The sequence below is a fragment of the Globicephala melas genome, chromosome 6 (assembly GCF_963455315.2).
Source record: "Globicephala melas chromosome 6, mGloMel1.2, whole genome shotgun sequence".
NCBI lineage: Eukaryota > Metazoa > Chordata > Mammalia > Artiodactyla > Delphinidae > Globicephala > Globicephala melas.
The window spans coordinates 18,127,616-18,140,505 of record NC_083319.1 but is presented as its reverse complement, the minus strand read 5'-3'; the positions used below and the strand labels follow the sequence as shown (position 1 = coordinate 18,140,505).

The following is a 12,890-nucleotide window of genomic DNA, read 5'->3' as shown; positions in this document are numbered from 1 at the left end:
TCAGATCCAAACTGCCGTCACTTCTGGAAAAGGACAGCAGTCACTGTCTTCAAAGTCTTTTCCGGTCCGACCTCCATTCTGGCGCTGGAATGGTTTTTCTTAAAGAGCAAGTTGAATCCTCTGCTAACGTTCCGCAGTGGCTTTCAGTTACTTCAAATACTGTCAAACTTTTTGTCCACGGCTTCCAACGCTCTGCCTAGCTCCCAGTCTTACCTCTTGCTTCTTCCTACTTTGATCTCTAGTCTCAATGAAAGTGCTTGCAGCCCTCGAAGGAGTATACTTTCTCTTATCTCTGGGCTTTTATTCACAGTGTCCCACCTGCCTGGAGCAAATCCCATTCTCCTCCCCCCATCTTTTAGGCGTAGGCATCACTTTTTCAGAACCCCTCCAGGCTGTCTCACAACCCAGCAATGAGCTCAGAGAACCTCCATTCTTCCCCTACCACAGCCTGAAATAACTGACTATCTCTCTATAATTTCCATTGGACTGTACACTCCCTGAGGAGAGGGAACATCTCTGTCTTTAGTGGCGTGCCTAGTGTACAGGAGAGAACAAATAAGTACCTGTTGAGTGAACAGACGGAAGTCCCCCATCGGTAAGAAACAGCACCCGACCAGAAAGAGAGACAATAGGAATTTTTAATGCATGGAGAGCCCTGCAGGGACTCTGGGCAGACCCACAGGCAGCAGGAAGAGGCAGGGGTCCTGCAGACTCAAACGTGTCCGAAAAACAAAGTCCTAGAGACCCAAGCTTCCTCACTGCAACGATCCTCGGGGATGCCCTCCTGCTGCTCAAGAGGTCCAGTTGTCTCTCCATAGGTCTCCTGCTGGGGTCCACGGCAGGAAGGAAGCCGAGTGTAGCAGGAGGGAGGAAGAAGGGGAAAGGCCTCTTGGTCTCCACCTGAAAGCTCCTGCCTCGGGACTGACCACCATCCAGAAGGAAGTGTTTAAAAAGGAGAGACTGTGATAGAGTCAAATAAGATCTTAGAAAAAAATAAAAGATAGGGGGAAATGAATAATTCCAGGGGTTACAAAGTTCTCTGTCGGCTATCCACAAGAGAAAGAGTTTGCTTTGGCCTTGCTGGCAAGCCGCATCCGCCAGGCCCGTCCTCAGCTGTCCCCCAGCCCACCCAGGCCCCAGGATCCACGAGAGCACCGCTCCCCCTCCCACGGAGAGTCTCTGTGCTCACGGAGGGCAGCACCCTCCCTCACCGGCCCTTGGACTCCCCATACGTGTTTCGGGCCATGGACACCATCTTCTCCTCGCATGTGATTTTGGTGTCCTTGAGGACGCTGTACCACACCATACCCACAGGCCGGACCTCCTCGCTGCGGCAGAAAAGGTAGGGCACGGTGTCCACGCGGCTCTGGATGTAGGCGCTTCGGAGGAGGCTGGAACAGTGGCTGCTCACCTTCTCCAGACGCCGCAGGATCAGGTGGGCCTTCCTGGAAGACAGAGGAGGCGGTAATGACGGAAGGGGCCTAGATCGAGCACCAGGCCTTTGAGGGGGGTGAGTAAATGTCAGCAGACAGATGAGGACTTCTTGTCCCAACAATCCCCTAGCCGCGCCTGACTTGAATGTGGTACTTTGAACGCCTGTTCAAGATTCCCTTGGAACTTGTCCTCTTTAACTGTGCAATGTGTAAAAAGTAGAAGAGCGGTATAACCTTCGACCTAACGCTTTCACTTCTGAGATACAAGTGTTACAAGGTAAGCAGCCTGAGGACTCTGACCAAGTAAGTGTAAATTATTGTAACAATGAAAAATGACGACAAGAACAACAACTAAAACGTATTAACACCATGAGCTAGATGCTGGGTAAGTACTTTACATACATTTAAAAATTTCTATATAATCTTCACAACAGCCCTGAAAATACTGTTATTTCCACATAGAGTCAATGGCCATGGAGCCCAGGTTTCAGAGAGGTGACACTACTTGACCAAGGTCAAACATCAGGTTGACCATTGAGCTGGGCATTTGGATCTAGGCCTGAACACCCACCAAGTCCCCCCCTCTGTCCACTTTCTTACTTTTCTAATTCTCTCATACTCTTTTCTCATAGTCAGAATAAAATCTTGTCCTCTGTGCTTCTAAATTCATGAAAGCCTTTATATGTATATACCCAAATCAGAACTTCTCTATTTCATTTTTCTTATCTCTAAAATAGTGATGGTGGCCTAACTGGCTGTGAGATTAACTAAGAGAAATGCCCAAAGGCTGGCCCTGAGTAAGCTCCCATTAATGATAGCTTCTATTACAGAGAATTGCTGTGATGATGTCTCAGGGTCAAGGTCATCCTGGACACTAGTCTCAGCAAGAAGCGCCCTGGACTGTGGGGGTCATCATTAGGCACTTATCTAGAGCTCTTTCTGTAGCACCAGACAGCGGATCCTCGGGGAGACCCGAGGGCTGCAGAGAAAATGAAAGCAAGCATCTTTGAGATCACCTAGTCCGAGGCGTCTCAACAGGAGCGCCACTGACACGTGGGCTGGATAATCCTCTGCTGTGGGGACAGTCTTGCAGGACATTTAGCAGCACCCCCAGGCCTCTGCCTCCAAGATGCCAATAGCACCCGCAGCCCCAGGCATGACAATAAAATTGCCTCCAGACATTGCCAGATGTCCTCTGGGGACCAAAATCACCCCATTTGAGAACCAGAGACTTAGTCTGACCTAATCTCATTAAAGATGTGGAAACTGAGGAGGCTTAGAGAGGGAGAGGAATGACCTTTTCGTGGGTCATGCCATAAGTCAGCTTTGCTGTCCAGGTGTCCGTCTCCTTGTGGAATCCATTTTTCTCTACATCTCAGCATCCTCAAGATGCCTAGGGATCCTAAGGGGCTAAATGAGAGGCTCTCTCCTGCTGTCCTCTCCATGCCCCTCTGAGACCCCAGGAGGGAGGGCGTTTTACGACAACAGACCCCACAAATGGGAGACTGTTTTAGGCACCTGCGAGGCGGCTGGAAAAGGGCTGGGCTTATGCGTGTAGCTTTTGTGGGCAAGATTTATGAGGTGCCTTTCAAAAAGTCCTCTTTGTATAGTTCACCACTTGGGTGGAATATATCCTGAGGTGCCAAGAATTCATAGCTTCATAATCACACTCGAGTTACCACTCGACCCACAGGCCTCTTTCACCTCTGGCAGGCGCCTCCGCAGGGGGAGCCCAAGGAGCTTACTCTCAGCCCTCCTTGTTTCAGTTCCTGCTCTGTTCCTTAGCAGCTCGGTGTCCTTGGGAACTTTACTTAACGTCTCCAAACCTGTTTCTTCACTTGACAAATGGGGCAGTTGAGAAGTTAAAGGAGACAGAGTAATTGGTTGCTCCTTTACAGAGCATTTATTATATGGCAGAGCTCCCGATTCAGTAGGAAAAGACAGACAGATGTAAAATTGCAACACCCGTGGCAAAAGCAATGATAAAAGAAGGCGTGGGAGCTGTGGGAAACAGAGGACAGTGCCTAGGTAGGATTGGGAAATCCAAGAAGACTTCCTGTAGAAGGGGAACTTGTGCTGAGCCTCATTAATGAGTAAGGTTTAGGTAAAGAAGAGGGCACAGGCATAACAGGAAGCCTAGGTAAAGGCACAGAGAGAAGGGATTTCATGGTGAAATACGGTGTGCAAGTGGGCTCACAGTGGGAAACGGGAGAAGTGGCAGGAGCCCAGCCACTGGAGCTTAGAAGCCGGGGCATTTGTTGTATAGAGTAATGGTGTACCACACAGGTTCTAGAGCCTGGTTGCTCAGGTTCAAATCCTGCCTCAGCCACTTACTAGCTCTGTGATATTGAGGAAATTGTTTACCCAGCTATGCCTCAGTTTCCTTATCCATAAAATGGGAATAATGACTACATCTATCACAAAGGTCGTTTTAAAAATAAAAAAGAAACATTAATGAGTCTGTCATACAGAGTGAAGTAAGTCAGAAAGAGAAAAACAAATACTGTATGTTAACACATATATATGGAATCTAAAAAAAAAAAATGTTTATGAAGAACCTAGGGGCAGAACAGGAATAAAGACACAGACCTACTAGAGAATGGACTTGAGGACACGGGGAGGGGGAAGCATAAGCTGTGACAAAGTGAGAGAGTGGCATGGACTTATATATACTACCAAATGTAAAATCGATAGCTAGTGGGAAGCAGCCGCATAGCACAGGGAGATCAGCTCGGTGCTTTGTGACCACCTAGACGGGTGGGATAGGGAGGGTGGGAGGGAGACGCAAGAGGGAGGGGATATGGGGATATATGTGTACGAATAGCTGATTCACTTTGTTATAAAGCAGAAACTAACACACCACTGTAAAGCAATTATACTCCAATAAAGATGTTTAAAAAAACAAAACATTAATGAATCTGTAGTAAGCCCTCAATAGGGGTAAGTGGGGGGTTACTGAAGACTTTCAAGCAACAAAGTAGCAGGTTCAGAGACAAACTGCTTAAAAACGTTTCTAGCTGCATTGAGGAGAATGAAACCTGGGGAGGTCAAGACCAGCAGCGAGAACCACGAACAGACACAGCCAGGTGTCACGTGTTTCCTATCACTGCACTTAGGGGTGCTAGCTTGTTTCTCCTCTTGCTTTTAAAAAGCTACTTATTCTATTTCCTTATTTACAAAAAGGGAATAACATTTGCCCACCTCATGGAGTTGAAGCGAGGATTAAATAAGTTAATAAGTGTAAAACTCTCTTAGAAAAGTAGTTGGCACAGACTAAGCCCCGATACATGTCAGAAAGTACATCACCATCACCACCACCTCCACCATCAGGATTTGTGTACTGGTTTAAGCTTTGAGCACTTATGTAAGTTAGTGGCAGGAGACAGACAGACAGAAATAGTAACAGCCTCTAATTTAGGGGGAGAGTTCTGGGTTGGAAAACATGCTGGGTGCTACGGGAATATATAAAGTGGGCACCCAATCGTTAGTTTGGGGGCTCCGAGAAATCTTGCCAGGGGACATAACATCTGAGCTAGGTCTTCAATGACGAAACAAATTTTTCAGGTAGATGGGAAGGCAGAGGAGATAGCTCATCCAAAGTTGGGCTAAAGAGGGCATAAAGCATCAGTCTTTTGAAATGGTGAAGCACAGAATGGGTGAGAGACAAGTCAGTTTGGTAGAGATCAGACCATCCAGACTCTTTTGAGCCATGGTAAAGTATTCTATTTTTTGGGTGATGGAGAGTCATTGTCTGATTCAGTCATAAATACAAGATGAGGTTGGGAAGTACAAGTCCTCCAACATGACCAAATGCTTTGTCTCCAAGGGCCCAGCTATTTCCAAAGAGAGGATCTTGGAACTCAACTGGACCAAGCCTTTGTATGGATGGGGAAACTAAGGTTTGAAATTGGAAAATAATTTGCCTAAAGGAACACCTTAAGTTAGTAACAGAGGCAAAGCTAGAACCTGGGCCCCTAAGTATACAGAACTAAGATGAACTACTTGGCTCTGGAGACCCAGATTCAAGTCCTAGTTCTATAACTCAGCTATGTGGGTCATGAGCAAGCTCTTCACACTAACTCTTAGTTACTGCAAAGTCAAATGGGAATAACAATGTTTCTGGAAGATGAGATAACCTGGGTAATTTGCTTAGCTCTCAGTAAACGTTAGCCAAGATTCAAAGTAGTATTTTATAGTAGATAGGACATAGACTCCAGAGCCCCTTAAGGCAAGCCACTTCTTCTCTGTGAGCCTCAGTTTCCTCATTTGTAAAATGGGGACAGAGACCATTACTTTGCAGTGCCGCTGCTAGGCTAGAATGAAGTTACCGCCATAGGCATCTAGCACAGGAATTTGCATATAATACGCACTAAACCAAGGTCAGTTTGCCTAACTGTCCCCTGCTCCTTCTCCACTGTACGCTAGGCCTCAGCACCCTGGTTTGCAATGAGACAACAAAGGCAGAAGAACTCAGAAGGTGAAGCCATGAAGAGAAGGGTTGGAGGTGCTCAAAGGCCGAGGAGGGGGACATGGGTGAGAGACAAAAGGTGAGAGTGCTAGGTGATAAATTGTAGGCAATGGAGATTCACAAACCAAAGGCCAGGCATGCACCAAGCTTTGCCTGGAGGGGGAAATCACAGGTCAGAAGGACCACTTTTCTCAAATACCAGAAATGAAATCTTCCTCCTCGGAGACAGGACCCAGGCCTGGTGGGATAGGAAGTCAGAGGTAAAGGAGGGACAGCACACATTCATTTATCACGGTCCCAGAAGGCAAGATTGAGACAGGAATGCCTTGTGAAGGAGTCAGCAGCTAGACTCAGATGCCGCTTCTTCGGGGAACTGTAGAACCTTGGAGTGACCATTCTCTTCCCATCACCATTACCCGATCCACTGCTGACACAGTTATCGGACACAGACCTAATTCTAAGGGGGCCTTGGAATGGAGAAAAAGAGGACAGACAGTAAGGAAACATCCCAATTGGCCTCTCTCCCTCCTGTCTGTCTCCTGAGCTGAGCTTAAAAGTCTCTGTGTTAGCCGACCTCAAGCTTAATGAGAGTCAAGGGCATGGTGTAGTTGCAAAAAACTGGAACACAGGGCTTCCCTGGTGGCGCAGTGGTTGAGAGTCCGCCTGCCGATGCAGGGGACACGGGTTCGTGCCCCGATCCGGGAGGATCCCACATGCCGCAGAGCCGCTGGGCCCGTGAGCCATGGCTGCTGGGCCTGCGCGTCCGGAGCCTGTGCTCCACAATGGGAGAGGCCACAACAGTGAGTCCCGCGTACCACAAAAAATAAATAAAGAAAAAACCAAAACAAACAAAAAAACTGGAACACAACCTCTGGAAGTTGAGAAGGCAGATTAAGGGAAATAATGACTTCCATTTACGCTGCCCTTGTCAGGCCACATCTGGAGAGCCCCACTCACTTTGGTAAGAGGGACATGTGCAAACTGCAGCCAGATCATGATGCTGAAGGTTGTCTCAAAAGCAAGTCTTCCGTGGAAGTGCTGGAAGCAGGAATCAAGTGTCACTGAAGCGGGGATTTAGGAAGATGGGTATGTTGTTCTAGTAACTGAAAACAAGAGGGGGAAACCCTGAGGGTCAGGGATGATAATGACTACAGGTGACTGAGGACCTACTATGTGCCAGAAACATCACATAGGCAACATCATCTTAAGTGTAATCCTCACTGCAATTCTAGAGTGCATACTTTAGTCCCAGTCTTCAGGTGGTAAAAGTAAGCCTCAGGCTGGTCATACGATTTGACTAAGGTTAACAGAGTAAGAACAGCATCTCAGATCGCTTCAGCAAAGCAGCTAAGTGTTAACAAACCACTCAAAAACTAACAGAAGGCACACGCACACACAATAAAAAACCTTAAAACTAAAATCTTCTAAATGTAGATGGGGTCTTTCTATACCTCCAGTGGGTTCCCCTTCACTGAGGATGATCGAATCGAGCATGCCTTAGAAAAGAGTCTGTCTTAGTCTGTTTGGGCTGCTATAACAAAATACCATAGACTAGGGAGCTTACAAACAACAGAAATATCTTTCTCATATCCTGGAGTCTGGGAAATCTGGGATCTTGGCAGCGGCAGATTTGGTGTGGTGGTTGGTGAACCACATCCTGGTTCACAGAAGGCACTTTTTCACTGTCCCCTCACATGGCAGAAGGGACAAAAGACTCTCTGAGGCCTCTTTTATGAGAGCACTAATCCCATTTATTAGGGCACCACTCCTATGACCTAATCAGTTCCTAAAGACCCCTTCTCCTAATTACATCACCTTGGGCATTAGGTTTGCAATACTGTATATGAACTTTGCAACGGCACCAACATTCAGACCACAGCAGAATCTAACGGTAGTGGGAGCTGGAGCAGATCTCTGTTGCTTTTGTTTGTTTGTTTGTTTTGAATCTCTTGATTCACAGAGAAATATCATCTGACGAGCAGTTCACAAGAGAACATGCTGTGACAACTGTCATAGCATCGGGTTCCTGAGATGAGAGGAGCACATTCACTGAGATTCTATTCATGCTTCAAAGCCACGCTAAAATTTCATCTTCAGGAGGTCTTCCAGATCTTCCCAGCTACCCTAAGTCACGTGTTCCTCTTTGTTGCTGAAGCATTTCATTTCTCTGTTGAGATTCATACTATATTATCTGTTAGTTGTGCACATATTTTGGGATGCAATGTGTTATATTGAATAGGACACTAGTTTGACATCAGAAGACAATACTTTGAATCTGAGCTCTGACACTTACTAGTTGTGTAACTTTGAACAATTTACTTAACTCCACTGATTCTCTGTTACTTCGTCTTCAAAATTAATTGTTCAGGAGATGAAATGAGATAAAAATGACTGGGCCAAAATAAATGTTCAACTAATATTTCCCACCTTCTTCTTGGACAGTATATAGTTCCCCTGGTATCTAGCTCCTCCTGATTGTGCAAGGAGAAGGGATTAATAATTTTCAGTCCTTAGCTTTCAAAATACAGCACTTTTCTAGCAGAGGTTTATAAAGGGAATGAAATAACACAGGAGCATCACGTGGATCTGAGGAAGTAATCGGACAAGTGGGCAAAATGTTTACCCAGATTTGTTTATAATAGAAAAGAAGTTGGAAGAAATCTAGTTGGTCTTTAGCAGAGGACTAAATTAATATGTGATGCATTCATATGATTAACTGGCTAAAAGACCCTCCAAAAAGACAACGTATTTACACATGCATCCATAGGAAAAGGCTTGTACATGTGTGTAAATAGGCAGAAAACAGAACAAAATGTATGTACTTCTTAAACATAGCAGAGTTGATGGAAATGGAACTGTGGTCTGTAGATGTCAATGTATCCTTAAGTCTGTACCCGTTTCCCTACTCATAAGCATATCCATGTCACATCCATATCGATATCTGGAGAAGTACGTGCACTCTTAGTTTTATCTCTGGGTGGGGATTAGGGGTTCAGGGGTACAACATTTTTGCTTGCCATTTTATATATATATATCTGTCTCATTTACATGTTACAGAATGAACAAGAATTACTTTAGGATAAAATACAATAAAGGCATTTCCATTTTGAAGACATGCATACACTTACACATATTTTAAAGCTGGTGTGATGAGTATGTGCAATGAAGTCATGGTTTTATGGCTTCCCAGTGGTTCACTGGGGTTACTTGCAGAATAAATCCACATCAAGTTTAACCTCAGACCACCCCCACCAAACAGAAAACCAGAAGCTCAGGTACTGCCATGTAAATATATTTCCTCAACATCAGGTTTGAAATATGATTTGTAAGGTGACTAGTGAAAATATTTACATTTGGCTTTGTTTCCTCCTTGTTCTCTCATAAGAAACCATGAGACCTTCCAAGAATTCATTCCTAAACTGATGGTAAGAATAACTGAGTCTCAATGAACCCAAAAGTATTTCAGTTTTGAACTGACAGAAACTTCAAGATAATTATGTACATTGCTATATTATCAGTGGGGAAGATGTTCTGTGGGACATTTGTTAAAAGTCATAGTTTGTCTTGTTTGTATTTATCCATTCTAAGACATCATCAATTTTAAGAGATGCTATTGATTTAATCACAGCCTTTCAAGAAAAGAAGAAAGAATACAACACTTAATGTGCAAATCTATTGTGCACAATCCTTCATGATTTCCGAAATATGCAGAAAAAATAAAAGTGCATCTGAGATGACAGGAATATGGCTCTAGAAGCCTAAATTTGCTCTTGCTCCCAACGTCCTAGAAATTCCAAGAGAGTGAATCCAAGATATCTAAGGAAAGAGCTAACATAACCTTGGACTGAAAAAGGTACACTGATATCCCAGGCTTGAATATTTTCACTAAGAACAAAGCAATGACAGTTCATAGCATGTGCTAATCCTTCTCAGATGGGAAAAGCTTCTTGTCTGGCTGTGTTGAGAAAGATCCCAGAATGAACCAATCCTGGGATGATTTCTGTGAGCTATTAGCAATGTCTGCCATGGAAGCAAGAGGGGCTGACATCAGAAATACACCATTTCTAATCTAGCCAGATAAATTCCACTGAAACAAATCTCTTCAAGTGCTTGCTTTCTTCTCCCTACTCTATCATTTTAATCAGACATAACTGAGAGGAATGAGAAGCTCAAGAGTGGTCAAGGGTATTCTGACTGGAGCAAATTTTGGTCCCTGGCCACCTATAAGTTCAGTTTTTCAATTCTCCTAATAGGAACCGTATGGCTGGGACAGCTGGGTGTCAGCGGGTCTTCTCTGAACAGCTGTTTGCAGTAACTTGTGGTTGCCATGGGAACCAGGCTCTGGAGGACATTGGCCTGATGGATTTATTAGGTAGCAGCAAGAGTCACCCTTTTGTCACTACATTTTATGGGGGTACATGACCACAAATCCACAGAGGAGTAGAGAACATTTTGGGGTTTGGTGATTATAGGCCAACACAATCCTAATAGAGCTCATCCCATGATACCAGACCTCAGAGGGCTCCTGGGAAAAGCTCTTATTATCCTAGCCATCCTAGGTTCCTGAGAAACAAGCCATGCTGGGCTAGAGGTGAAAGGACACGCATGGTGTGCCTCTTCTCTGGTCTCTATGACCTTCAGGGCTTGCTGGTTCCTTGGCTTCGCAGCTGGAAGGGACTTCGGAGTCCAGTTCTTTCATGTTGCAAATGAGGCCCAGAATGGAGATGAAATTTGTCCAAGGTTACACAGCATGTGGGTGGCAAAGCTAGGACATGAACTCAAGGCAGAGTCTCGCTCTCTTTCCTTTACACTTTGATGTTCTGCATACTCGCTAACCCTTAAGAAGCACGGTACATTTGCCCACAGTGATCCTCTGTTTCAAACCTTTACCCAGCTTTTGGAAGAAAGAACAACTCATGAACAGGGCTCGTTAGAGCCATTATGATCTGACCTCTGCTGAACCCTTTAGCCTTGTTTTTTTCCCTTTTCCTTCTCACCTTGAACTCTCTGCCCCACTGAGATTTATCCTTCCTGACCAAGGTATATTCTCTTACCCCACCCTCTCTCACCCTTGCCCTGGTTGCTCCTTCTACTGAGAGCACTCCTCCCCTTCCACCTGGAGGACTCCTGTTCACCCTTAACTTCTGAGCATACACTTCACTTTCTTCTCCAGGAATTCTTCCTTGCGCTCCAGGTCTGGATTAGCTGCCCCGACAGCGGCATCCAGAACCGTGTCACTCAAACGGTGCTTCTTCACAAGACACACTGGCGTCACTGAAGAGCCTGTCAGAAATGCAGACTCTCAGGCCTATCCTAGACCACGGAGTTGATCTGAATTTTAACCAGGCCCCTGAGTGATTCGCCGGTACACTGAAGTTTGATAAACGTCACTCTAAAGCACACTGCTCACCCTCCTTATACTGTGTTTCTTGTGACATATTTCACTGCACCTGCCTGCTGACCAGTCTTTTTCTCACTAGATGTTGAGCCTGGTAGAGGCAGGAGCTGTCTTCTTCGCTCATCTGTTTCCAGCCCACAGCACAGGGTCTGGCACAGAGTAAGCACATTACATGGATCGATGAATCCATAAATTAATAAGTGAGGATATCCTCAAGTCTCTTAATATTTGCAAGGACAATGCATTTTTTTAATTTTTAGAATGTTATTTTTAAGCTAGAAAAACCTTAGAGCTTGCGGAATTCAGTTGTTTCCAACTGTGATCTATATAGATCCTTGATAGCTCAGGTAGACCTCAGGGACCCTTGGGATTGGAGGGGGGAAGTTGAAGAGGAGACCCAGCCGGGGGGCTCCAGGCCACCCACTCTAGCTTCTACCAGAACAACTCTGTAGTCATCTGGTTCACACATCTACTCATCCCATTATTCAATTATTCAATAAGTAATCATGTAGCACCCACTTACAAGAGTTGAATGGGACATAAAGGATCACTAGCTATACATAAACTGACATTGTAGTGGGGATAATATCTTATAGATAACTCAGAAGTAAACACATAAGCAATATAGGATACTAAAACTAGTAGATACGACACAGAAAATTAAAACACGAGGGTGTGATAAAGCGAATGGGTAGAAATTTTAGAGGATTCTCTGAGGAGGTGACTTCTAGCTAAGACCTGGGGTTCTCTGCAAGATTTAGAAAACAGCTTTTTCACTGCTAAGAAAAAAGAAAAAGTACTACTATCGTTTTGTTATAGGGGAACCACTGACCAAAACCACCGCCCTGGCCAAGCCCTATAGTAACCACTTGCATGAGTTATCTTACAACAGGAGGTCCTGGTAAGGAACTCAGAACTAACAAGCTACCACCAACTGAAAGAATTCGGGAAAGGTGAAAAGGAGAGAGGAGAAGCCAGTTCATATGTCCTACAAACCTCCCAGAATCCTTCTCGCTGGAATCCATCTTGGCTGAGCGATGCTCGAGCGCCACCAGGAAGGACCCTGAGTGAGAATGATTGTCCAGAGACAACTCATAAACTAACCCCATTACCATAAAACCCGAGACTGCAAGCCACATGGCAGAGCAGTTCTCCTGGGTTCCCTTACCCTGCTGCTCTCTGACCAGGCGCCCCTTTTCAATAAAGTCTCTTGCTTTGCCAGCACATGTGTCTCCTCGGACAATTCATTTCTGAGTGTTAGACAAGAGCCCACTCTCGGGCTCTGGAAAGGGACCCCCTTCCTGCAACAATTTTATAGATAAAGAGACTGAGTGCCAGAGAGGGCCACAGGCCAAGGTTGCACAGTCAGTTTATTAGCAGTGCCAGGATGGATTAGGGTGCAGCTGCCTTGATTCCTGCTGATGCCAGTGTGGGACACCAGAGGAATCTCAGATTCCCTCAAGAGACTAGAAAGACCAAAGAAGGAGGGAGCTGGGTGGCACAGTGGGTGTTGGCATATAGTGGCTGGTGACTAGCTGGCCGGAGGTGAACGGGTCCATTACTGAGTGGGTTGTTCTGCCTCTGTGGGCGA

General features: G+C 45.4%; 1 protein-coding gene across 5 annotated transcripts in view; it reads right to left on the bottom strand.

Annotated features, from left to right (window-relative positions):
* Window positions 1-622: 622 nt before the first annotated feature.
* Window positions 623-12,890, bottom strand: part of ASTN2 (astrotactin 2) — a 907,765-nt gene continuing 895,497 nt past the window's right edge. For 4 of the 5 annotated variants that reach the window (XM_060300563.1, XM_060300564.1, XM_060300562.1 and 1 more), the window contains one exon: window positions 623-1,445. In XM_060300563.1, the coding sequence (XP_060156546.1) occupies window positions 1,208-1,445 (238 nt within the window). In that variant the 3' untranslated portion in view covers window positions 623-1,207. The remainder of the gene's footprint in view (window positions 1,446-12,890) is intronic. The other variant, XM_060300567.1, reaches the window with a different exon arrangement.